The sequence below is a fragment of the Aythya ferina genome (assembly GCF_964211825.1).
Source record: "Aythya ferina genome assembly, chromosome: 6".
Classification (NCBI taxonomy): Eukaryota; Metazoa; Chordata; class Aves; order Anseriformes; family Anatidae; genus Aythya; species Aythya ferina.
Genome location: NC_140303.1, coordinates 20059348 through 20087154, shown reverse-complemented (window position 1 = coordinate 20087154; position 27807 = coordinate 20059348). Strand labels below are relative to the sequence as shown.

Sequence of the window (27807 nt, the reverse complement as noted above, 5' to 3'; positions counted from 1 at the left end):
ACTAGCCAAAACCTTTTATAAAGTTCTAGATGCCAGAAGAAAGCTATGCTTTAAGTAGCATTCTGCAGTACTTCACCAGAAGCATTAGAACACTGAAACAACCACTCCAGCAAATACAACTGTAAATATTCCATTTTTAATTATCGGGGTGGGGGAGTTAAACTGTTTTACCTAATGGATGTCAGACATCAGCCTCACAAGACACCAGCAGATGAGCAAGAAATTGTTACTTAGGCAAGTATTTACCTAGAAAATTGCCCTTTTTTTCTGGCCAAATTTAGAATAGGTCAATTACTTCAGCACGATAGAGACTTCAGGTTCTGGCAGGAATGGAATGAAGTCCCCACCACAAATAGCCAACCACTCCCACTCTCTATCAACTGGAGTAAGTTGATCAACAGGCATGATTGTAAGCTTCAGTGGCAGCAGGCAGATGAGTCCCTAAATAGCTGTACATACTCCTGCAATGGAGGAGCTGGGAAGAAAGATGCAGAAACGAAGACCTTGAAGTCAACTCTTGAAAGGGACCCCTCCGACTTCATTTCAACTATAGACCAAATGGAAAACTGTGGGGTTTTATTTTTAAATAAATTAATCTTCCAGCTGAGCGTGCCTGGGTTGATAAGCAACAAAGCCCCTTCTTAAGCCAGTGCTACTTCTTCTCAGGTCACTCACTAGTTTCTTCAGATGCCGCTGGAACAGTCAAAAGGATTATTAAAAAACATTCAATCCAGCTTTACAAAAGGTGAAGTAACCTAGATCAGACCCAGTAAAGTTATCTTTTTTCAGGTAATAACCAGTCCAAACCCATGATTCAGTATATTAATAACTTAACTTAGACACTATTACTATTTATTACTGTACTCTGAAAGGAAAGTTACTTCATATAAAATATTTGAAGAAGAAACCAATGAAGAAACAAATACCTTCCTTGAACAGGTACCTTGCTAAAAAGCAATGTGAACGGTGTGCCTAATGCCTCTTCTTGTTACAGACAATGCAGTATTTTATTACCAAGTGCCAATAAAAGGAGTAGGCTACTAAAGAGTTTTCTCAGGCTTAGCTTCCTCTCAAGACCAAAGGACTGAAGCTAGAACACCTGTGAAAAGGTGTTCTCTCTCTGCCACTGGTAACACACTGATAGCATTTGATACCACCTCTTTGTTCTGAAAAGCATTGCTAAAGAAGGTTTCAGATATGACAAACCAACACCTTTCCCTGCTCTACCTCGTGACACGCTGAATCCACTGGACTTGTTGGACAGAATCCACTCATTTAACTTAGGAAAAGTGAACTTTGAAAGAGCCAACAACCAGTGCTGGAACCACCCAGCATTTATGCCAGCTTCAGCATGTGAGCTCAGCTTTCTATTTCTACTTGTGCATTTATTCTTCAAAGTGAAGAAAGGGTGCCGTACCATACTGCGGGGTGTTATAAAAAAAAAAAAAAAAAGAAAATCACTGAACAAGATTATCTTAGACAACCTCGATATAGACAAAATGAGAGATTCATATGGAAAAGGGAGTGAAGGTCAGTCAAGATAATTCCGTTTGAACGCTAGATTGATCATTACTTTGGAAAAGTCAGTTTCCTGTGATATAAAGGAGGGACCAATTAAATTCTCCCCAAATTTAGGGGATGGCAGTTTTAATGCCTTCCAGTCCATATATCACTCCTAGACAAGTAGGAAAAATGTCACCATAAATCTCTGCCCTATCTTTAATATAACCAGGTGTTTATAGCTAGTCACTTCAGGCAATAGTTTCTACTCTTCCCTGGCTGAATCTGCCTGTTTAATCACATTTCTTATATCCCATTTATTCACTTCCATTCACATGTGAAATTCCTTACAGCAGAACACTTCAGGAATGCTTGATGGAATTCCCTTGCATTTGATTATGAACTGGCATCAGAACACTCTCAAAGAGTGTCAATGGACAAGCTAACATACACACAGCTGGTTCAACTTCTTTTTCACATGCCTTTTATTTTGGTTCTTCTCTGCTTTATTTTATTTATTTATTTATTTATTTAATATTTGCTCTCAAATGTATGCTACGTTAACTCATAAGCAATAACCACCATCTACATGATCCTGCCCATATAAACCTCAGAAATAAAGACATTCTCATCTTTCTTGTACTTCAAGTTAGCCGTAAGGCTCTTTTTCCAATGGTTGGAAAGACACCATCAGACACATCACATGCTTTTTGTTATTGCTGTCTCAACCCACTGCCCTCATAGGTAATAAGGTGTGACAGAGACAAACCAAGACATTCTGTTTTCACTGGAAATAGAAAATCTAAGAAAGAAGATTACCCATCAGAGCAAATGCTGTTGGCAGCACACCCATTTATTTGCTGCTGTTGCCTACAAGCCAATGAAAAGCAGGTTTATCTAGGTCTGGGTAACTTCTCCTTAGTAAATCCATAATATAAAAGGCATTTCCAAAACACAAAGAACTAGAAAATCATCCCACTTACTATTTTAAATTCAAATTTTGGGATCACAAAGGAAAAGTAAGCTTATGACATACAAGATATCAACAGCAGCAACTATGCAAGTATTATAATCTGTAGACCTTAACTAAGCAGCTCCTCTAGGCACTTTTACTTAATATTGCGTCCTGCTCACGTGTTTAAATAGGCATACAATACAAAACATTTATGCCTTGCATTACACATGTATGCTTCAGTATCTTAATGAAGCAGAGCCTTGGATCATGTGATTACAGTAAAATAGCAATTCCCAAGCTACTTTGTGCAGCATTTCCCTCCCAAATTATCTCTACTACCCACTCTGCCCCTCGTAACTAGCCTGAGCACAACGCCAAAATGATTAGATTAAATGGCTTCTGGCACAACAAAACATCTTGAGGCTCTCTTATTGTTGAACCTCTCCTATTCTTTCTTTCAAGTAGCTAAACCCTAAAATTGGGAATGCAGTGTATCAAATCTACCAAAAATAAACGGGCGTGTGTATTTTCCTCACATTAAGAAATTCCTATTTTAAGAAAATCACATTTCTTTTCTGCTTATAGAGATAAAACATGCTGTGATGCTCATCATTAAAAATTGTACATTCTGAAAGATAATGCAAATATGTACTACTGGAAACTCATCTCATACGTGTTGTTAAGCACAGCCTCCATTTTGATATTCAGATGCTCGTTTCACTTCTGCTTATATGGGTGTTGTACATCCTAGTAACACTGACATTACATCAGCAGGAAATTAATTTAAAAAAACATTGGGTCAATAACAGCATCTCAGAGGATCCACAGATTTTCAAGAAAAACAATGGTAAACATATATTTGGATTTTCCACAAAAAATTCATCTATTCGTTACAGGTAATGCTAATGACACTGCTTTATTGCGAGCATAGTTGCTTGTCAGGTTTCTGTAAGACTTGTAAGTACTGACAAACATTGTATTAGAAGTGCAATTAACTGATATGACCAGTTGAGAGTTACAGGAGTTTATAATAACACAAGTGGGGTAGGACCATGTTCTACCATTACAGTTGTTTCTTATGCAACAGTACTTTCAAATGAAATCTATCATTACTTTAACCCACTGTATTTTGAAGGCTTCTGCAGCAAAAACAATAGCGTTATGATTATCATCATTCAAACCAAGTACATACAATAATAATAAAAAACAAATTTATGCAAAAAGAATAAAGTAAATACCTGCAGGACTGCCAGCATTTTCTCCTTGATGCAGCTGAATACCAGCAGAATCTATAGAGTTTACTGTAACTGTCTGTAGATTTGGCAATTGAGCAGTGCTTAGACTAACTGGAGTTGACGTCAACGCCCCACCTGCTGCAACTTGACCAAGAGTGAGAGTCTGCACAGGGGTTAGAGTTATTTGTTGACCAGGTGCATTCTGAATTTGCAAGTTCTGCAAATTCTGAACTCCTTGCACTTGAAATGTCTGCCAGGTTATCTGCCCAGAAGGGGTCACTGTTTGTGCCTGAATTAAAAAAGTTCCGGGGTTCAGCTGCAGTTGAAGGTTCTGAAGAGCCTGTTGAGATATACTTTGACTTGCTTGCACACCGTGGATTGTCTGTTGCGCAATACCTTGTACAATCTGGGCTTGACTGGTTGGCTGCTGAGACTCTTGAAGCTGTATGTGTTGTACAATTGGCTGTGCTGTGGAGACCTGAATATTCTGAGCCTGTGTATCATCAGAGACTGATGTCTGAATGTAATTTCCCTGAAGATCAGAACTGTGAACCTGACCACTGGTTGTGGTCAAGTTGTTTGCATTTTGTTCCAATATACTTGAACTGTCTATGGTAACGGGCAATTGTGATGAAGATGATGTTGGCACAAACAAGTCATTATCAGTGGCAGTTTCTGTAATTTCAGGAGAAACTTGCTCACCAGTCCTTTCAGAAGTATCTGAACTATCCATGGCCTGTCCAGTATTTATCAAGTGCCCATCTGCATTAATGCCTGCTGTCATGGTTTGAGAACCACTGCCAAGTCCCAGAGAATCTAGATCAACACTATTGATGGGTACAAAAGTAATATTTCCTGGCAGTCCAAGAGGGACGTTAGCAACCACTTGTGCTTGGCCAGGAAAAGACGAACCACCAATTGCAACTCCCTGAACCTGGACTTGACCAGACTGTGATAAGATATTCTGAATATTAGTTGAAGGTGTTCCAGAGGCAATGATGGTTTGATTAGAGCCAGGAATGATCTGAATTTGACCGGTTTCTTGATTTATACTGCTATTATCAGAAGAGGCTGCAAAGCCAAGTTGAACTTGCTGACCATCCGCTGTCTGGATCTGGGGTATTACTTGGTATTGTACGTTAGACACTGTACCATTCGACGAATCTGATCCTGGTGCAACAGAAAAGATTTGTTGATTTTGCAAACTCTGAATAGGAAGGACATACTGCCCACTTGAAGTTACTGTGGCAGCACCTGGAATCTGTACTATATTACCAGCTTCATCCTTTATAGTGGCAGGAGCTGCAGACAAGACCTCCCATCTATTTGGAGTTCCTGCTAATTGCACAGAAGCCAAATCCCCTGTCTGAATAAAAAGAAGAAAAGAAAAGAAAAAATTAAAACAAGAGACATACAGATCACACGCTAGAACAGTCATGCAATTCAACACTAGAGATCAATACACTACTGAAAAACATGCAGTGCAGCCCACGTAAACAACAGCAACTGAATTAGAACTACAAAGTACAGATTTTTGTTAAGTGAGCTAATGCTTAAGTCAGGGTAACCAACCTGTGGTTCGTGAGCTGCATGTGGCTCACAAGCAGATCAAATGCAGCTCCTGTGCCATGGCTACATCAGGTGACCAGCAGCAGAGTTATTCTGGTGGGATGCTGCTGGGTAATCCAAACCCCTGGCTGTGGGAAGAAGGGAGCTGGCACGGGCTGATGAAGTTGCCATCACCAGGTTACCCTGGGACTCAGCTACATGCCTTACCGAGCCTTGCACCTACTGCACAGCAACGGAGGAATTCCTGTGAAGCCAGCATCGCCTCCATCTCCTAGAGTTCCACTTTTGACTGTGTTATATATGGTATATACGTGCATATGGTGACTCTCAACAACACGGAGAGCGTTCAGAGGTAACTTAGTCATCGGGTCGGAAAGCCCAGATAGCCTCAGTTTGAGTTACACATAATACAAAGTCCTAGTATTTATAAGCTTATAGGAGTTACTGTTTCACTAGGCAAAAACGCCTCTAGAACTAAGGATTTTTACACTGAGATCACAGTTGGATTAGTCATATGCATCTGTTTGGGAAAAAAAAAATCTATCTGCATTAAGTTGGAACAATAGAAAAGGTCAGTGTTTCAGAACAGACCCCCAGAAGGTTAAACATTAAAGAACTTAAGGATTGATGTAGTATGCTTTTGTTTCTTATTCAGTAAAGAAAAGGTAAATTGCACTTACCTTTCTTTACCAAAGCAAGCTTTTTCAGAATAGAGTATTAAGAATTAGATTTAACATCCTGCAATGCTTAGATGTGTGTAGTCAATCAACTTGGTAATGTAAACGACCATCACTTTTAAAAAGATATACATAGGTTTCTCCTCATCTGTTTTATGGCACTACGGTAAACCAATGGAACAATTTAATATTTAGCAAAAAGTAAGTAACTTGCCTTACAATTCATTAAACTTTAATTGTGAAACAAATTTTGTCTCTTTGGCAGAGTCCACAGTAGGTAGAAAGAAAAGCTCTGGCTTGTCCTTCTGCACTGATCCCATGACTGCTCCTGTTACACAAGTTACCGGAGCATATCGCAGCTTCCTTCTAATGCTGCATGCCAACTTCCTTTAGAATAAAACCTGGATATGCAAAATATAGCACCCAGCTTATTCTCTTCTAGCATGGCATTGAGATTTAGCCAGCATGAATGAATTCTGTGGCATGCATCAGAGTGAATTTAGTCTACGACGTAGGCTGGGACGTCTCTAGTTTCACTTTCTTATCCTATTCTGAGCAGCAACACCAAAACGTTTACATATTAAAAAACACTCAAGCTTAAGAAGTATTTTCCTTTTATAATAGTTTTACTGCTCTTGGTAAGCTTCTTTTCCAATAAGGAAACCCACATCTTGATTCTACATTCCTCTCAAGAGCTGTACAAATAAAAACTTTCAATAAAGAAAAAAATGCAAGCCTTCCTTTTACCCTTATAGATACAGAATCCTTCAAGTAATTTGTTAGTAAATAGACACAGCATCACCAAAACAAAACTAATTTTATGGCCTTAATGCTTCCAGGAGCAGAAAGAGAAAAAGGGGTCTTGATAATCCATCCTACTATTTCCTTTTCCGTATACTGATTACACTTCGCCTTAAAGAACAGTTTTAAATCCTTTAGTCTTATAAGCTTGTAATTTACGTAATTTACAAAAATGTTTGTCAATATTCCAAACTACACCTTCCTATCTAGAAAAAGGCAAAAAAGAGTCCATTTTCCTCTACTACCACTTCAGCTTTATATTCTTGTGTTTAATTATTACTTACAAATAGGTACTGGTTGCTGAAATACTGCTAAGAAAGTTCCTAACTACTCAATCTGCTAATATAGAAACATTTGTTAACTGGAAGTTTTATGAAGTATCAAAAGAACAATAAAAGTCATAGGTAAACAGCATTCAGAAAATACCAGAAGCAAAAATATGATCATTATATGTTTAATGCATGCTATCATAAAATAAACGTGGAATGCAACATGCTGATAGTGACTGTTAGAACAAGAGAGAAAGGAAGATTAATGGAAACCACTACAAATACTACTCCTTTCTGATTTAAGATTATGTAACCTAAACATGTGATGTTTGGTTCTACAACTAGACTGACTTCATGAGCAACAGCATGTATGTACATAAGAGCATCCCCTACAGAAACTGTTCAAAGGGAACCTGCCTCCTTCACGGTAGAGAGATGACCTACCATGTTCTTCCACTCCTCCCTAAATGTACATTGATTTCCACATCCCATTCAATGACCTTTGGTCTTTTTACCTTGGGCACACACCTCTCCTCACCTATTTGTGACACAGTGAAATCTTCCCCCAAATCCTGCTCCGTTAGGGTTTTAGCTCAGTACAGGCACTCTCTTAACAGATGCACTTGCCAGTTCACGGAAAAGTTTAGGAGGGTCATGCATGTGGATACAAAGCTATCGCTATGTATAATAGGTGAAACGCCAGTTGATCACACATTGCCCTTACAGCTGGCTATATCAGAGAATACCAGATGAATCATGAGGAGGGAGGGGCAAAAAGAGGGCGAGGTTTTCAAGAAGCTATCTGCCAGCTACCAAAATTACTCGTATTAAAGCATGAACAAAAACTCTGTATGATGGTAAAGAGTGTTTGAGGATGATTTCTAACCTCAACTGGTCATCATCCTGTCGTAACAAGCTTGACTGCTATACCCTTTCTCAAAGACTCTGGAGATAGCAGGACACTTACTGGACTCCTTTTCCTGCTAAAAGGAGTAGTCATCTTTCACTGCATCCTCAGCAATTAGGAATTATTTTAGTAACTCAAATTTCTACCACTGATGCATAAGCAGCAACATCTACAGCCCACTCACTCATCTTTACAGTGCAGTCCTAAATAAAATACTTTGTTTGCTGTGTCTCGGCCATCCGTGAAAAACACTTTGAGAGTATAGATAAAGCAACAGTTCTTCTCCTTATTGACTGATACGCAGGCAGCAGTTCTGTGGAAGCTGCTCCTTTAAGGGCAGGCTGGACGGTTGCAATCCCAACTGTGTGTCAAGAGGAAGGGACAAAGATCTGAGGAAAGCTCAGCACCAGCACCGCTTAGCCAAGGAGGAGGGAACAGGAAGCAACTGGGAGCTTGCTGGAAGCAGCAGCAGGAAGCAAGAGAAAGAGGCAGCAACAGAGCAAAGAGAGTAGCTGGAGCAGGGCACAGGAAGAATTAAAATCAAGTGGTATGTCCACCTGAAGGAAGGTCAAGTGCCACTGAAGAGTGGGAGCAACAACTGCTATTCAGCCTGTCTGTTGGTTCAACAAGCCTTGTGTAAGTTCCTGGCGGTAAAATAAAGAGATGTCTCTGAGCCAAGACTCTCATGCCTGAAGAATGAGGGGTCATGATAAATAGAAATGCAGTCATGGTCTTGTTTGTTTTTTAAGAGAATATCAAAGCAACATTAAGTTGAATGTGGAAGGAGAAAAGAAACACACAAGGTAGATAAAATACCCTTACAAAGTGCTCTAAAGCATGTTGAGGGATGGGAGTTGAGTTGGGGAAAAAAAAAGGCCTTCAATCAAAGTAAAACCATCCCTGTGGTAACTGCTACATGGTGTAGGCATCTGCATTTCTACAAGCCAAACGTGGTCAGCTGGACATAAGTCATTAACCATGAGTTCTCTGCTCCTAAAGAACTCCAAAAGTTTCTCTGCACCAGTCTACGGTGGCTTGTCTTTGGCTGCACTTCTCAGAAGCTCAATTTTCCCCCCTTCAGTCCTGGAGTAAAAGCATCAGCAAACAAGCAAGCAGAGGTGGACAGATGAGTCAGGAGCTCCTAAACACTTAAAAATCACATACCTAATGAACAAGATTGGCCAGTGCCTCATCCAAATTGTTGTTTTATGAAAGACTTAGGGCGCTAATGCAGGAGTTTAATACCATGTGTTTACCAAGCTACAATAAACTATCTGTGCATTCTTGGGTTATTACAAATATAAGATAAAATGCACCTGCTTCAACTCCCTCATTAAGGTATGAGCTAACACATTCTATCTTGTATTTGCCACAGGTTAAAAACGTGCTTAACAGTAGTCACTGTGGTTCAGATGACACAAAGCTTGTTAAGGCAAATTAATTCTGATGCATGTTTCAGAAGCACTCAATTCAGAGAAATACATTTTTCCAAAGCAAAATTTTAGAAAATAAAAGAGTGTTTCAGGGAAGAGGTATTAACCACGGGCTGCTTAAAATATTATTTTAAAAAACAATCCCAATCTGGCAAAACACATTTAACATTAATTCCATCTCATTTAAGGAGGGTCCACATCATTTTGCTCAGAATGGACAATTGGGCCCAAAACTCTAATAAATTCTTTTTAATCACCAGAAGTCCAGAACCTGTCTATATTAGGACAATACAACGGCCTTGACATAAGTAAAAACTAGAAAGCTGCAGTAGGTGTTTTTAACCAGACTGCATGTAACTTCATTTATTAATTATTAACCTCTATATATGTATTAAATGCTATGTAACTGCATGCCAAACTAAAATTTTGAACAATTTCATGCAAACTTCTACGCATTTTCCTCATGCCTTCACAACTAGGTGCTGAAAGCTCATTCTAGCTCATCTAGATCATTTTGATGATCTACCAGATCATCAAAATGGTTAAGAAAGAGGACCTGGGGCCAGTCAGCCTCAACTTGACCTCTGGGAAGGCAATGGAGCAAATTGAAAACCGCTTCCAAACACATAAAGAACAAGAAGGTCATCAGAAGCAGTCAGCCTGGACTTACAACGGGGAAATGATGCTTAATTAACTAACCTGACAGACTTCTACGGCAAGATGACTGGCTTGGTAGATGAGGTTTCAAGTGGATATCCTTTACAGCTATCATAGCTAGACTTTTGACACAGCCTCCTGCCGTGACACCAAACTGATGAAGTACAGCCTTGACAACCATACAGCGGGGTGCACTGAAAATTTGCTGCATTGCCAGGCTCAAAAGGTTGCAGGCAGCAGCACAAAGTCCAGCTGGGGGCCAGTCACTGTACCCCAGTGGGTCCATACTGGGGCCAAGGCTGTTTAACTTCTTCACCAGTCAGTTACCTAGGTGATCAGACAGAGTGCACCTTCGGCAAGCTGGCAGTTAATACCAAACCGATCAGGTGGTTGATACGTCTGATGGTTCTGCTGCTACTCAGTGGGACCTCAACAGGATGGAAAATTGGGCTGGCAGGAACCTAACATTTCAACATACAGAAATGTGAAGTCCTGCACCTGGGGAGGAATAACTTACACGCACACCAGGACAGGCTGTGGGCCAAATGGCTGAAAAGCAGCTTTGCAGGAAAAGACATGGGGATTCTGGTGGGCACGTTCATCACGAGGCAGCAATGTACCTTTGCAGCAAAGAAGGCCAAGATCACCTTCATTAGTAAGCACAGGCCAGCAGGCTGTGGGAGGTAATCTGTCAACACTGTTGAGGCCACATCTGGAGTGCTGTGTCCAGTTCTTTACTCCCCAGTGCAAGAAAGGAATGGACATACTGGAACCAGTCTGGCCAAGGGGCCTAAGGATGATTTAGAGACTGGAGTATCTGACGTACGAAGAGACTGATGTACAAAGACTAGATGAGAGAGCTGAGGCTCTTAGTGTTTCCAAGAGAACACTTTGGGGAAGGGTCTTAGCAATGTTTATAAATATCTGATGGGAGGCTCCAAAAAAGATGAGAGCCACGTTCTTCTCAGTGACACCCAGTGGCAGGACAAGAGGTGACAGGTGAAATTGGAATGCAAGGAAATCTGTGTAAATATGAGAAGACTATTTTTTTTTTTTTTTTTTTAACACTAAGGGTGATTTAAACACTATCAGAGGTTGCCCAGAGAGGTTGTGGAGTCTCCATCCTTGGAGACATTCAAAAGCTATTGGACACAGTCCTGAGCAACCTGCTCTCATTGACCTGGTTTAAGCAAGGGGGTGGACTAGACAGTCTCCAGAAGTCCTTTCTAGCCTCAATTGTTCTATGAAATATTTCTGTGAAATCTCACTCTTCCTGCATTAGTCTAAGGGTCAGAACTTTTTGTTTCATTTTGTTTTTAAAAATTGATTATTTATTTTTTTAAGTCAAATTATACTTTCTCTAATACCACAGGGAAGAATAAAACCAAATTTACAAACATCCTCAAAGCACTAGAAGAGAAACCCCTACACTTGGCTCCGACCGAGGACTAGGAAGACTTAACTGGAAGAGGAAGATTAAAGAACATTTTAAAGGATGAGCTCCCAGGCAGCAGCAAGGGGGAAAAACCGGTTAGGGCCAAAACGATTAGGCACTCTTTCTACCTGAAACTTCTCTGTTTTGCAAAAATATAAAACAGAAGCTGGACAATCCCAGATAGATTGTGAATAAATACATTCTAGTGCATCTGTTCACCTCTAGAAACACAGCTTCAGGAAGCTGTATTATCACCCATAAAAGAGAAAATGGACGTCAAGATAACTTGGAGCTTCCTCAAAACCATGATACTGGCCAGAGAACTGAGAGGTATGGATAACATGCATGCTGCTCATCTGTATTTTTGACTACTACAAAACACAAAATTTGCAAGACCCTCGTATTTCTCTGTCCTACCAGCACTATAACTATTTCCATCTAGAACGAGATTCTAGAAGCCAGTTGCTTCTCAAATGGTTAAAGTAATGTTCTGAGGCATCAATAAACTGGACTTGAACATTTTCATTAAATTCTGTGAATCACAGATACTCAATTCTCAAGCTGAAGATACACCAAAGCAGTCTTCTAACACTCTAACCTTTATTTGTAAAATATGCAAACAAATGCTTTGTCTACAGCCCAGAAATGACACTCATCTTCCCCACATTGCTAATTATTAACCTCTACAAATGTTTTTAACATCTTGTTGGTAAGCAACAATACATACTAATCACTCCGCAGCCTTTTTTCTTTTTAAAACTGAGGAGTAAGTGCAGCCTGCAACGCACTGTTTGCAACTACCTACCGCAACTGGGGCAGTCAACTCTGACAGCTCCCATCTTTTGGCAGCTGTCAGAGTCAACAGCTTTCTCAGCCAGCCTGCCACGGTTCTTAATTCTTGGGCCTTCCAGCCCTCCCACCCCACGCTCCCATCGGTCTTGGGCTCTATCCTCACCTATCCCAGCCATGCCTGGCACAACCGTAACAATGACCCCTGGGAGCCTGGTAGCTGAAAGGAGTAGTTTGTGCTTTGCGTTGCAATGAAATTAGAGCGCACACACACCTGGTTACCATACAGCTTTGCAGGTGACCAAGACTTTGTTAGACTGCAATTTTAGAATGTTTCCTCTTTCGTTTTCTCCTCTATGCACGGCTCTGCTGTCTTCCACGTTGCTTCTCCTTTTCCCCTAATGCTAAAATCTTTACAGATGTTTAAACTGGAATGAAACTAGATTCTTTTTCGTTTAGCTATAAATAATCCTAAATATGAACATTTAAGTAGAATTATTAGTCAACGATAAATAGTGAAAAAGCAAATTAAAGCTTCTCAGACTTCAAATTCCCAAGGGAAAGAGAGGCATCCACAGAGGTCAGGATACATGAGCTGTCACTCTGGGTCAGGCAGCAGGGCGCACCATCCCAGCAAGACTTTCGTACGCACCAGTGGTCAGCAGTATTTGAGCGGAAGTTTCCATGGCGAGCGTTTGAACAAACCATGGATACAGCAGTATGCAATGGAGGAAGTGATTCTCAGGTAAGCAGGCCACAAACTCAAGGCCATCTACATTTAAATGAAAACCAAGCAGGCAAAACACAAAGCACCGGGGTCAGATGGTTGTACGCAGGACCAATCACAGCAGCAAAGCCTAAGTTGAAAGACTGCAGTCCCCATCAACACACAATGGCAGGATCAACAGTAATGCTAGCTAATATTTTGCCATCCAAAAGCAAATATAGCCCTAATCAGAATCCTAGGCCAAGCCGAAAACCTTGTGGACTAGAGACAGCCTTTGCAGTTAGTTCCCTGCCAGAGGGATGGACGGTAGGCAACGGAGCTAAGCCCTCTTCTATCTTCTTCACTTGCTTTCCATACCAAGCAGTTGCCACTTTCGGTAAGTCTTTGTATTTCCACGCTAATCCTTTCAGTGCTATAAAAGTGTTGTCTGCTCCAACAGCAGGCCTGGATTCAGACACAGACAGAGAATAATTTCAGTTGGAGAGGACCTCTGAAGGTCATCTGGTCCAACCCCCAGGCTCAAGGCAGGGCCAACTAGATCACAGCAAACACGACCACATTTGCTCCGGCTCTTTCCCAAATCCCAGACACACGATATTCCCCACATTCCTATGGGAGTTCTGTTGTTGCTGTTGCTTTTAAATCATTCTCCTGGTCTCTTGGGGAGCAGCTGCAGCATACCATTTCAGCCAGGAAAGCAGCATGCAATAACTGGCTAGTCCAGCATACTGGCTCCAGCCCTGCCATTTCCTACCAAGCGAACGTCAGTAAAGCATTAACAAAACAACCCTAAAACACAGCACTGCTATCCTCATACATAAAAGCTCTTTGAGTGCCTCTAAAAGCAAATGCCTACTTGCTTATCTTCAACTATCCATTTACATGGCTTGAGAATCCTACCAGACCTTCAGCAGTCTGGACCACAATCCAGGTGTGGAAAACTTTGGGAAAGGATCACCTCCCAGTTGCTAAACTAGGCACCACCACCCATATGCACGTATCAAACCGATCCATCTGTAAGCCTGGGAAAGGGAGGAACACCAGAACCCCATGAAGACAATAAGCCTGCGTCCCCGCATATAGACTTCATTTTCCCTATGACTTAGAAGGCATCTACAATTCAAGCCTTTTTAGCTCCTCCTTCCTTCTCCCACTCCCCAGCAAGATGCATTCCAGGGATCAGAAAAAATCTGTATTTCATCAAAACTCTTTTGTCATTCTTTTTCACGAGGAACACATCTCAGGGACTTCCCTCCCTCCCCTCCCTTAATCAAGGTCATCTTAATTAACTCCAGTGTCTGGTTCAGCTACCATAGACATCTCCTCCAATTTATATTTAGATTCCATCCAAAATATTCTGAATCATTCAAGAGCAATGTTACAGCAGAAAAAAATTACCAGAATTGTATAACCTAACTCATGGCAGATATGTTGGAGAGGCCTACATGCACGTATGCAGACTAGTGAGTAAACCTCTATTAGTATTTCGTTGTAACTAAGGTTTTGGCCTCTCATAAATTGTTTCTGCCTTGCCCTGAAGAGCCCCTCATACATCAACCTAAGAGAAGTGAAAAAGTGACATTTCAAAACCTATTTTCCTGTTTTGAACTATTAGGAACTATTTGTCTTGTCCTGTACTAGCACTCCAGCACCGCTGCTCATGCTGAAGTCAACCCACTCTCAAGACGCACATTTCTAGCTTTATAATGAGAACCACCTTGAGGTGGATATAGGAAAGCAAACCATCATTTAAGCATCGTTCATTTTTTGATGCGTGTGTTTATGCAAGAGACAGATCCGACATCCCACTTTTCAGCACCATATGCATCTGGTATTATGAAACAAGTTTTAGAGGCAGTAGACACTTAACAACATCTACAAAGGCCTTCAAAAGACTACAGCTTAAGAACATGAACAGGCTCGGCAGAAAGTGCATTTGAAAGGGGGGGAAGAATTTTAATATGTTTTCAAGTTCTGTTCTTAGGCTGCAATATGCCACATGACCTCAGACAACTATTTTTACATTCTTCCTTTACCTGAAGGGAAAAGGAAGCTGAAACATACAGATGAATATACAGTATGTTGAAGTTTAGCACTTGAGCGTTTAGTAAGCTTAACGTTACCACTAACGTTTTGACATGCGTAACAAAAAGGTCTGGCAGTGCCAATCTGCCATGCAGATTTTTTCGCCAATTTCCAGAACCATGAAAACGTAGGCTTCCGTACAGCAATTAAAAAATAAAAAAAATAAAAAAAAAAAAAACAGACTTGCTTAAAAAAAATGAAAAAAGAGAGCTTTGTTTCTTGTCTTAAAGCCCTGTTTGTTCAGAAGAGGTAGTATACGTGATTTCCCAAGTAGTAAGGCCAAAAAGACCTTGTCACGTCATTTTTAAAGGCATTCTGGATCCGCCCTTTCCATATACCCATATTTTTAGATACCATTTATTTTTAAACGCCCCATATCTGCTGGCTTTACGAGCGTAAGCCAAAAGGAGAGATTAGGTCAACCGATCGAGGCAGATAGGAGGCTTTTGTTATGGAGATGGTTAAACTAGCCTCCACGGGAATAAATTTCTGGCGCGCGAGATCCATCTCGTCACGCGAGGTCCCAAGGTCATCGGGGCTCCTTTCGGAGCAGACGGCACCCGCGAGATAAGGGCAGAAACTCAGCCCGCGGTAGGCGAGACCGCGTGGCGACTGCGTCTGGAAAGCGCAGCGTCGACACAGGAAGCAGCTTTCCGCCGCCGCGCTGGTTGTCTAACAGCCATTTTACTTCGCCCTACATCCTCCTCGGCGAGGCAGCCTTCATTTTGTGCTCCCGCCCGGCCGCGCCGTCCCGGGCCGCCGGCCGTCGGGGGTGCGCCCAGGTGGAGGTGAGGCGCCTCCGGCCCCGCCGGGCGAGCCGCTGCGGTGCCAGGGCCGGGGGAGGGCGACTTTCCCGCCTGCCCCCGGTTTTGAAAGTAAACGGAGGCGCCGCCGGCGGGGGAGGGGGGAGCCAGGCTCCCGCCTCCTCCCGGGAGCCCGGCTCCTCCTGGAGAGGCAGGGGAGCCCGGGGACCCCTCTCCTGGCAGGTCGGCCCTGCTATCGTCCCTCCCCCCGGGCGGGCAGTGCCGTGTGTCCCGTCCCTCCCCCCGGGCGGGCGGGCTGGCTGGCTGTGCTGTCTCTCCCCCCGGCAGGCCGTGCGAGAGCGGCGGGGCGGGCACTCACCGCTCCGGCAGAGTGAGAGGCGGCGGCGGCGGCCTCATCCTCCTCCGGCGACGGCGGGCCGATCTTGCTGCAGGTGGCCGCCAGCAGAGCGAGCGGTGACGGCTGAGCGTCCTACCCACAAGGGGCGGGTTCAGGGAGAGAAAGTGGGTGGCGGTTAGTGCGGGACGGCGGCCGGGCTCCTCGCAGGCGCGCACACAGGAAGCGGCGGCGGCGGCACCGGCTCCCGCACCCGCTCCCGACGTGTCACCGGGGCGGGGGGGGGAGCCGGGGGCCGGGAGGGGGGGGGGGGGCGGGCGGCCCGGCCGGGCCTGCGCTTACCTGGGGGGCGGCCGCGGCGGCGGAGGCCGAGGCGGCGCCGTTGCCGTGCTGGAGATACTCGCCGTGGCTGCTGCTGTCCACGTCCAAGGCAGCCATTTCCTCTTGTTTCACGGGCTTCTCGGGAGCTGCGGGCGCAGCGGGGAGGGGGAGGGGAGAGTCACTGACGGGAGCGATCACCCCCTCCCTCCCTCCCTCCTCTCCCTCCCTCCTCTCCTTCCCTCCCTCCCTCCCTCCTCTCCCCCCCCCTAACCCCAGCGCTCCCCCCGCCCTCCCGCACGGAGCCCTCCTCCTCCTCCTCCTCCTCCTCCCCGTGCTGCTGCCCCTGCCCCTCTTCTCCCTCCTCCCCCTGCTCCTCCTGCTGCCGCTCTCAGTGCCGCTCTCGCCTCGCCACCGCACGGACGGCTCCGGGGCCGGAGCGGGGGACGCGCAGGGCCGGAGCAGCAGCGGGGAGCCCCGCGGGGCGGCGCGTACGTACCGGTCATGGTGCGGGAGCGAGCGGCCGGCTGGCTGGCGGGCGGCGCGGGAGGGAGGCGGGCGGGCTGGCTGGCTCGCACGCAGGCCCCGCCGGCCGGGGCTAGGCGGCCGCCGCCGGGGACATGCTTATTGTGCTCGCGGGCTGAAGCGGCGGCGGCGGCCCGAGCCTTACTCCGGGCTTTTTTTTCCTATTTTGATTGACGGTGCGGGAAAGCCGAAAGGTGGGGCTTGCAGCGGGAGAGGGGGCCCGGCCGACACCGCCGCCCGCCCGCCCGCCTGCCAGCCCGGAACTCCCGCCTACGCCCGGCCGCGCGCGCTCATTGGCTGCGCCCCGCCGCCGCCGCCGCTCGCACCGGCCGCCCGGGCTGCCACTCACCCGCCGGGGGCGGGGGGGGCGCCGCGCGCCGAGGCGGCTTCCTGTTTGCCGCGGCTCGGCCGAGGAACAATGAGCGGCGCCCGCCGCCCCGCGCCGCCGACGGGCCCCGGCCGCCCAGCGCCGCGCTGCAGCCGGACCTGGCCCGAGCCCGGGCGGGCGGCGCGGGGCCACGGGCGGCAGCGGCGGGGGGCCCCTCGCGGCCGCCCGGCCCGGCCCGGCCCTAAGATGTCGGCGCCGCGTCCCCGGGGAGCCCGGCGGGGGGCCCCCGGGGCAGCGGCAGCCCGGGGCCGCGGCCGAGCCGCCGCCGTTGCGTCAGGCGCTGGCCGCGGAGGGCCGAGGCCCCGCAGCCGCTTGGGGTCAGGCCGCCAGCCACGGCCCCTGGCAGCAGCACCGAGTGCTCGGGCGGACGGGCCCTTTTTAGGCGGGCCGGCCCTTTTTAGGCATTTTAAGGGGAATGGAAGAGATTCCCCTCGGCAGCAGCAGTTGGCGGCTCGTGTTACACAACAGAGAGGAAGCTCGTAACCCGGGTTGCTAAACTATGGCAGGAAATAAGTTCAAAGTGTACGGTGATGCAGGGATGACGATGGTTCGCGGGGCCTGTTTGTTACACCACAGCCCGCGAAGGCTTCCTGTGAAGCTGAGCAGCCCCAGCGTGGCCTTGCTGCGTGTCCAGGTGCAGCATGATGCAGCACCGTGCGGGCTGTGCTGCAGGCGGGACCCCAAGCTTTTAGACACCTCCAACAAATGAGCTCAGCCTTTCACATAAACTCCTAGGGAAGCTGTGAATGAGGTTGAAAAGCATCAGACTGAGGAACTCAAGCCTTAAAAAAATGTGATTATCCCTGAGAATCACCTAGAAGATGCAGTGAGCATATTCTCATCTGTCCGTATTTGTGCTTTGTAGCTGAAGCTAGAGGCTACCCAGAAAGGCCTGCTGACAGTAACTACGGAACCCAGAAGCATGGTCAGGATTTTCAGCGTGTTCTCTGAACAGAGAATAAACATTGCTTCTTAACCAGTCCATCACTATGACCTTGCAGTAACCGCCCAGCCTTACTTAGCCCAGAAACTGTCATAGAGCAGGAAAAAGGCACTGTGAAAAATGTGAATTTAATATTAGGAAGTTAGAATGGAGGAAGACTGCAGCATCTGCCCCGTCAGCATAACATTGTTCTTTCTGTGCAGTCTGATTTTTGGCATATGTATTTTGCAAGTAAATTGCAAGTGCCATCAGATGACTTTTAATAGTAAATTGCAAATCAATCCCAAAACTATTTGTCAAACTCCTTTTTTTTTCCAGGGTATTAAAAAAAAAAAAAAACCTCCATTTTGAAATGTCTGTGTTTACATAGTCTTTGTGAGTCTACTTCAGAATCAGTTCTTAGTGAGTTAAATAGCACATCCATAAAAGAGAGGAAGCTTTTTGCAATTCGTAATTTTTATTTTAATATCAGAACTCCAAGAATGAAAAGCTTTAACTAAGAACACAATCACATTTATTTTGACGTAATATAATGTCAGATATAACTTCTAGCCAGTAAAAGCTAGAATCCACAACCTTTAAGGACAAGTCACTGTATACACATGAGCAAGTTAGGGCATGATGAAAATGGAAGATTACACGCTGCGTAAGACCACTGTAGTATCTAAAAATTCCTGTTTGTATCAGACGTTGTTAGTGATACCCCGTCATTCTGGAACAAAAACTATTACAGATGGCTTTGGACTTCTGATAACCTAGGAAATAGTTCATTTCAAGTTTGATATGTAAGAGAAGTAATTTCCTGCTTATATGCTGGAAATGATATTAAAAAACTGGGCCTTGCTAAGTAGCAGGGTATTGCTGAATGTTAGCATGGCGTTTTGCTTTAGAAAGAATATGTTGTCTAGGACGTAGATTTCAATTTCTACTGCAGGTGGATGTCCGTGGAGAGCTCTGCAACTTCTTCCATGAGATGTTGCTGATCTAGCAATTCAGCTGTATGGATCTGATTGCAGACCTGTGGCATAATTGCAGTGCTTTAGGACAGAAGAATTTGAAATACCTGTATTGCGGTTGTTTCTATTTATTAAGAGGGGTTTTTAGCACAATAAAACTCAGATGTAAATAGGCTTCACAACACCAGTTGAAGACCAATGTTTTCTAGTCCAGTACCTAAAATTAGGGGGACATGGTCATGCTATTACTAAATGCAGATTAAAATAACACTGAAACAGAATAGTTATAAGCATTAAAAAGAGATAAATCACAATACATTTGAAAAAAAACAACTAACAAGGTATGTTATTACAAAAGAAAAGTAGGTACACTATTACAAAAAGGAGCAGAAATGTTAAATGAAGAATGATAAAAGTTTTAATTTACAACTTTACAGTGGAGATAACACAAGCAAAAAAAAAAAAAAAGGAAAAAAGGATGCAAGAGTCATTATTTGCAGCTTTGTGTTTATCAATGTACAAGAATCAAAACATTTACAAGGAAAATCCTGGATGTATCAGGGAGCTGATCATATCCATAGTGTGTGGAACCTCTGTTAGGTGGTGGTCTTGCCGAATTAGTACTGACCTGGTATCCCCACAGAGACTGAGCTCCATGCCCAATTAGAGGTGCCATTGTTTCTTCTTCCTTGAGATTACCCACCAGATGTACTGTATCAGTATGTGATCTGAATAAACTAACCATGACCAGTTTATTATTAAAGAGCCTTGCCTCTTCAAGCCCTCACCACCTCTTTCTAGGCTGCTAGTGATAAACTACAGACCCTGTGATGAATTCCCAATCTATTTGCTGAAAAGGAATGTTGTACTTTGAGCCATGTAGATCCAGAGAAAGCAACACTGGCCTATATGAAATGAGAATAACCAACAGGTTCAAAAATGCAGCTGTTTCAGAACTGAGATGCAGCCCTATCAGTAAGTAGCAGCAGAGTTCAGGAGAGGAACGATGCCCACCTGATTCTGATGAAACCTCAGGGAAGGTTTTGAAAGATCAAGTAGGATGCAAATTGGAAAGAACTCTAACACCTCTCCTGTCATTCACCTGTAAGCTCAGTGTTGCATATGACCACGTAATTAGATCTCGTTGGTTGAAATCTTTGAGTTGTACAAATTCAGAAGGAAGTGCACCACCTAACACAACTTCCACCAAGTGGAAATGTCTTTTCTGTTTGTACACTCCTTTGAAACTGCTGAGTTACAGTACATTATTTCTAGGTTTAGTAGTCCCTTCTATCAGTGACCCTGCATTTTTTTGAAGGAGCATATTATCTAACAATTGCTGGTATGTGGTCAAGATCAGTTTTCACATCCGTGTTGCTCTGTTCCTCTGTAAAGTGGTGTTTTTGTCATACTGAAGCCTAGAATGCAACTGGACAAGATGTGCAGGAATGCATGGTGGTGTGGTGTATTCTGCACCACTGGGAAAACTGGGGCTCAGGTTGTTTTAGTTTGAAAGCCTGGGATTTAAAATGAGGTTGAGTAATCATTAGGGATTCTGTTCAAAAAAACAAGGCTGCTACTGAAGGGGTAACAAGCAGAATATCTAAATTGCATGCCTGAAAAAGCAACTGTGACACACACAAAAAAAAACAATGAATCAGAGGAGGTATCCTTTGAATGTGAGGTACCTTCTTCAAATTCAGTCACTTGGGTAAAAAGGGTAAAAATTGCAGCAGAATCTGTAGAACCACGTTTTGCTTTTTAAACCACATGTTTATGTGGTACTCCAGAGAAAAAAAAAAAAAGGCAAAATACTGACAAGGTTCTGACTCACTCATTAAATTTTCTAGAATCCAACTTCATCCAGAATTTTGGCTTTCCTCTTCAAAAAAAAAAATTTTTTTTGAAGTCTTATCAACCCAGAAGAAAGATTTAGCTACTATTCCTAGCCATTGCCCCAAATTTCTGTCACATATGGGTCCATTTGCTTAAGAAGATTGGGAGATCTTTACCTAAGGCAGCAGGAAGGACTGGCAGGTTGACCTGAGAGGTTTCTTGAGTCAGCATGTGGTAGTTGGAGGTAGTTGCATGACTGAGTTCAGCCCTTCAGATACCAACAGAGAAATGATTCCTTGTGTGGTGTAAAATCAGCAAGGAGGCAGCAATGGTCAGCGAAAGGTGGTGGCTGGGATTGTATCATCAGCCCCCAGAAAGCACCTCCCTATCCTGGGATGAGTGGCTGTAAGAGCACAGATTTTGCAAAGCCGGAGCAGGCTTGAGCAGTAGGTGTGGTTTGACCAGAAGAAACTGAGCCAACCTAACAGCTCACTGACCTCACCATAATTTAATCAATTTACAGATAGGCCACAAAAATCAACCCTGCAAAAATACTGCTTCCCACATTGCAAGCTATATTGAGTCAAACTACAGTGGCCAGGGCTCCATGGGGTGGGAGCAAATGAGTAGAGGTAGGACTCTTCAGCAGCAAAAAACAGATTAGTTCAGGGTGTCAAGCTTGCCAGACTGCTGAGAAACTTGCTTTTGGCTATGTTTGTATGAAGTGTCTGTCAGTAGCCCAGGATTTCTAGCCCCTAGAGGAGGAGCACAAACAGTACTCAAGAGCACTTCAAAAGCCCTATGGTTCTGTATGGCTGCCATGAATATCAAAGGCTGTGTAGTCCCTGTGCAAGTGTGATAGTATCCAGCTGTAACCATATAAAGGACAAATAATAATCATTAAAGATGGAACTGGATTTTAGACGAGCAATTTTGCTGTTTAAAATTGTGAAGACAAGTCTAAAAATATTAGTTTCTGCCTGAATGTCTCCATTAAGCAACTCCATTTAAAAACGGTGAAAGAAATCTCCAGTACTTGGGGTCCAGCAGGGGAGACATTAGATTCTGCTGATCTGCTCACATCCAGCGGGAGTAGTTCATGGGACAAAGAAAGGCCTAGTCGACTAGTGAACGGTGCAGTTCACAGCACTAATACACCAGGCCCAGACTCTTTCTGCAGTGGACTGCAGGTCTGAGACATACAGCCTAGCCACAGAAGAGGAAGAACCTGTTAATAAGTAGCCTAACAACCAGTCCACACACAAATCTGAAGGCCGTGACTCTTCACCAACACCGATGACAGATCTTCAAAGAATGGGGCCAACAGAAAGTCTGTCCAAGCTCTACACATGCCAGTGTATGAGGACAGTCATCAAGTACATTGTTTCTAGCCTAGTCATTTTATTTACAAATTTTTTTAAGCAATTAGGATGAAAAAAGCCATGTTGCCTTTTAGTCAGAAATTCTTCCTCCTTCATTATAGCTGTAACTCACTGGTGATACTATTTTTGTACATTCTCCCAGTTGTCAAATGCCATGAGGATATCTTACAATATTTGACCAGTAAACAGGATCTGTCCTTAATAAGATGCTAGCGAAAACTAATCCTGCCTTTTTTAATTTCTAGTGTTAAACTGTGTGACTAAGACAGGAGAAGAATTCCAATGTGTTATGCATGTGGTGGTGTTTTTTCCTCATTAATTGTATTGTCTTGTTTTTATTTGTGTGTACCTGTAAATAAAGAGTATGTTAGTTGTATCTCCTCTGTAAAATTTGGGTGGTTTTTATTCAATTGGCAATTTAGTCCATCTAAGTACATTTTTAACAAAATTGGTTTCTTTCAAAGAGGAAACAAATTCATCTGCCCATTTGAAGAGAGGTGGCAGGAAAAAGCAGATAGGCACACAATGCTGAAAACTTGTCATTTAGCAGGTAATGTCACTGGAGAGAGGAAAGAACTCTCTTAACTTCACCTCACTTAAATGAGAAACATGTATCTAATTTTTCAAGTTTCCTAAAACTTACTACACTTGGGCCCTGCCGTTATCCTGTTTGTTTGTGCATAATTGCTATCCTCCAAGGTCATCACAACAGACGTAATTGAATTAAATAAATAATTAAATAAAATAAATAAATACATAGGATCCTTTAGGTAAGGTTAGAGAAACTGTTCAGAGGAAAATTCCATAACCATGACTTGCAGAATTGGTAATATGGTGTCTAAGGATCTTTTTCCATAGCCTGTCACAAGGTTGGAACAGAAATAAATAAGTAGATACATAGATGAAAAGGAAAAAAAAATTCTTTCACCTGAAAGAAAAAAATGTATTATGTACTTCTTGTCTAGCATAATTCTGTCTGTCTTCCAATTTGGCATTTTACTTTTAATAATACTGATAGCAGAAAATTAGGCCATTGTGGAAACGAAAGAGACTGGCAAATTATATATATGCACATATGTTTACTGAAAATTTGAAAACTTAATAGCAGGAATTATGTGCTCTGAAAGGAAATATTTTTAGAAGGATGAAGTGACATTTTTAGGAATCTCAATCTGAATTCTAGTTGCCAGAGCAAGATCAGGCAGGACTCTGTGGCTCCCCCTAGGAGAAAGAAGCTTGGGGCTCCAGTCCCAGCCACATCCTGGCTCACGCTGGCAAGTGGCAGGTCTCAGGGCTGTTGGAGAGTAGCCCCTGGCTCCAGCAGCCTCAAGGCCAGGGGGTTAAAGGTGTTCTGAACAGTGACTGCAAATTTTTTATGCAAAGGGGATTGATAAACCTGGGTACCAGCTCTAAACACTTTCATAGTTTTCAATGAGGGAGGGATTGTTTTTGGTTTCTTAAAAAACAACAACAACAAAACAATAACAACAAAACTGGATCTTTGAAAGAAAAGTTGCAGGCAGCTATTTCCAGAAGAGGACTCAGGGCCAGTGTGACAGGAAAACCTTCTCCAGGAAGGGTCCGGAGCAGGAATGACCTGAACACCCAGCAGTTCCCAGCATTTTGTTCTAGCTGGTGCTGGGAGACTGCGTGCAGCCCATGCCATCACCAGACTGCTTGGCTTGGATGCTCCCCAGGGTGCCTGATCTGCTCTCACTCATCTGTGAGGAACCCCCTCCCCCGCCCCCCCCAGGTTTAGTTTTCTTTCTGGCCTGTCCACAGTGGCATATAAAACCTTTGTGTTTTTTGCTACAAGCGTAATTTCATTAAAAGTAGACCTAAGCATCAAGAGTAATGGAACAAATTAGTTTTGTACCTTTAACTTAATAACTTCTAAAGAGTAGGTGGAAAGTTTCAAGGTTCGCTGCAGGTTTTTCTGTTTTTACACTGCAGCAAAGTCAATATTTAAAAGTTGGACAAGACACTGTTAACAGTTATGTTCACCCTTTTTTCCCCACAATACCACAGACAAGGAGAATCACAACACAAATAGCAAGGTAGAGAAACCTGGGTGAGATTTGAAAATCCAGTTCCAGTCAGAAGAAACTTTTCAGGAAAAAAATACTTACTAAAATTTGTCCAAGAACTGCCATAGTAAAAGAACTGTCAATATTTCAGTGTAAGTCTGAAAGAGAGACATTTGAGATTGAAAACGATAATTAACAGACTGATGGTGCTGACATAAAACATTGTATATATTTTTGACTGCTAATTAACCACCAGCTTCTATAGGCATCTTAAAAAACGTGCATCTTCACTGCCTTCTTTGCAGCTCACTAACAATCACATACTCCACACAACTTCTCAGACCACGCTGCAAATCACTGTTGGTCCTACTTGACCCATTTTTGTTTCAGAATTACTACACAGCCTTCCCTATCTAATGACACCCGCTAACGTCTGTGCTTTGCTGCAGGTGTCCTTCCTACTTCTAAAAATTAATTAACAAAAGTTAATTATTTTTACTGTATTGTTTCTCTCTCGTGTGTCAATTAATATTTGAATTATTGAAGTGGATCATTGCTATTAGTTTGTTTTCACAAAGTTGGAAAATTCAGAAACTCCACTATCATCTTAATTACTTACAAGGGTAAAATGCCTTCCTTCCATGGCAAAACTCCAAAAGATTTAACAGAGACAGGATTGCACTGCAAGCGTAAGTTCCCTATGCATTCCTCCAGTCTCAGCAGGACCACTCAAGCACTGAAGGCTAAGTCTGCGTGTCCTGCATAAACATCAGCGTGCAATTCCAGGACAAGAATTCCAGTACATCTTTTACTTTGCTACAGTAGGGCCAGATTTTCAGCAGTGCACACAATTTAAACAGAGAGGTAATTGAATATTTTATCTGCCGCCAAAAAACAACAAACCACCTTCCTGCTTTTCTTCTCTCAAAGAAAAAAAATATTATAGCACTTTTTTTTTTTTTTTTCCCCCTCCTAGCCTGGATTCCTACAGAAATTAAAAGTTTTTTGGAGATTATTATCTCTTCACAGCTTTAATAAATCTCTGTGTGTGCGCCTGCGTGCACACATACGTGCGTGTACATACTTGCAGGTTATGCAAGAGAAAGAGGGGGAACAAGAACAAACAGTAGCCAATTTTAACCACATCTGACAGAGCAATAAAAGGCTCTAAAATGGCACATTCTTATGCATTTCGTGAAAACAGGCTGCTAAGTAAAGGAGACAAGACCCACTGCAGCTTGAGTTAAACCCTTATTAAACACCAGGAAAGCTGCAAAGATGAAAGATGTAATGAATACCCACCCACAGGAAAAAGCTGCAAGCGGAGCTTCTAGCCTGCTAGACCTAAGATAATCCAAGTAACAGATCACCCAAGGGAAGCCAAGCCCCATCAGATCTGTAGCTCACTGGACTACTGGCTTATGTTGGATTTCTAATCCATTGTTGTCCAGCTCTGAAGATGACATACACATTTCTGCTCAAACTTTAGGGAAGAATATATCTTTTTATCATACCAATTCCTGAAATCTGATTAAATGAATCACAAGATAAAAGGACCACATTTTCTTTTCTAAGATATCATGGGATGTTCTCACCAGAGCCTCAGTGATCTGCATGCAGCACGCTAGACAAAGACAAAACAATATCTTCAGGTTCTTAGACCCTGGAGACTATAGAAAAGCTCCAAGCCCTGGCATCCAGGACTTCGGTCTTAAGTCAGCAAGAGCCAATGCTGTTAAAACGCCTTTATCCCATATTTTAACCTGTCTCATCACTGATGTCCCACTGTCTAACCACTCTCAAAAGTTTGTCTGAGGGATACATGGCTCAAGTCTTGCGACTTTTCCCATTTTTCTGTAGTGCAGCTGTGGTGTCTGTGGAAGAGCCACAGTTGGAGAAAAGTCAGGCTTCCCCGGACTGCTGTCTCCTGCCAGTGCAGCACAGTGCCCTCGTCTGGGCTGTGCTGCAGGAGGTGAGGATGCCAGCACCGTTATTTAAGTGAAGTGCAGGGACTTGCTCTTGCATTCCTGGAGTCCAGGGCTGACTGCAGTGATGAGTCAGGTGGCAGCTCCACTCAGGACCGCTATCAGCTATCTGAAATCTCCTCTCACTTGGATGCCAAGGGAAAACTGAAAGCAAAAGAGGTTCCAAACTGTACTGCATAATGTACCAATGAACACACTGTCTTCCAGATGATGCTTAGTAACCGTATTGTTTGTGTCTTGGACACATTTCCTCCCCATCCATAGCTGGAGCATGTTTGGCAAAGCTTATTTACTTTATTCCAGAGTTGCGTGTTCATCGCCTATCCGTCATATATCCAGGGGCAAATTATTTTACTCCAACATTCACAATCCTTTCTGGACGACTGCCTTCCTTTTTATGTTCTAGTCACAGTAACTCATCTTTCATCTCTAACTCTCTTCTGCACTGCACACTTCAGTCCCTCCTTTGCTAGGCACGTTCACATCTCTAAAAATACCATCCAGGAACTTTTTATTCTTCTTAATGTTGTGTAGCAAGGAAACCTGGCTCTCAAGATCAGCAATCTTGCTCAAGAAATCGATGTGCATAGACTCCCTTGGATGCCTGTAGCCATATCTAGCAGTGCTCTGATTCAGTCCTTCATGCCCCACACAAAGGAAGGAGAGATAATGAAAGAATTCAGCAGCCAAATCCTGCTACTTCCTTCTTCCCAAAAAGGTTAACTCCAAGAAAAACAAGTGCCCATTCTCATCACAGGGTGACAAAGGGATTTGTGTGGTGATTGTATTATTATTGCTGTTTCACATGTGTGAGGTTAGCCCAAGATATTTTTAATTATTTTTTGTAACCTTTTGTTGCTAAGAGAGTAATAATGACTTTAATAAGAATGTCCAAGACTTGGAGCAATAAAATTAAGTTACAGTCTAATAAACTAGTTACATTTTGCAATTTTATGGGAAAATAAACATTCATTCTCTTCAGTATGTTATAGTTGTCAATTCTTGTTTTTCCTAAACTTACCTAAAACAACTGAGACAAGTAACTGCCTTTTTCTGCTCTGTCATTCATTACTTAAAGACATATAAAGTTGGAACAACATGTTTATTGAATAAGTAAATATTTAACAAATTGACTTTCATTTTAACAGAAAGGGAACTACTGTAAGGGAACAGTACCACAACGTCTTAAAAATTCGGCAATATTCTTATTTTTGTGTTATGTGACATGGAAGTTAGTCATTGGAACCATTATATTCCCGGATGAATGATAATTCATATAGCAGGACAATTCAACATAAATATGTGCAATA

At 43.4% G+C, this 27807-nt stretch overlaps 1 protein-coding gene across 4 annotated transcripts in view; it reads right to left on the bottom strand.

Annotated features, from left to right (window-relative positions):
* SP3 (Sp3 transcription factor) overlaps window positions 1-25445 on the bottom strand; it is a 43884-nt gene extending 18439 nt beyond the window's left edge. Inside the window, exons 1-5 of one of the 4 annotated variants that reach the window (XM_084523757.1) lie at window positions 16955-25445; window positions 16480-16604; window positions 16162-16272; window positions 4966-5056; window positions 3694-4860 (exon numbers count right to left, since the gene is read on the bottom strand). In XM_084523757.1, coding sequence (XP_084379883.1) covers window positions 3694-4860; window positions 4966-5056; window positions 16162-16272; window positions 16480-16604; window positions 16955-16961 — 1501 coding nt within the window. In that variant the 5' untranslated portion in view covers window positions 16962-25445. Of the gene's footprint in view, window positions 1-3693; window positions 5057-16161; window positions 16273-16479; window positions 16605-16954 lie in introns of all 4 variants that reach the window. The other 3 variants (XM_084523756.1, XM_084523759.1, XM_084523758.1) reach the window with 3 other exon arrangements.
* Between the last annotated feature and the right edge of the window lie 2362 nt (window positions 25446-27807).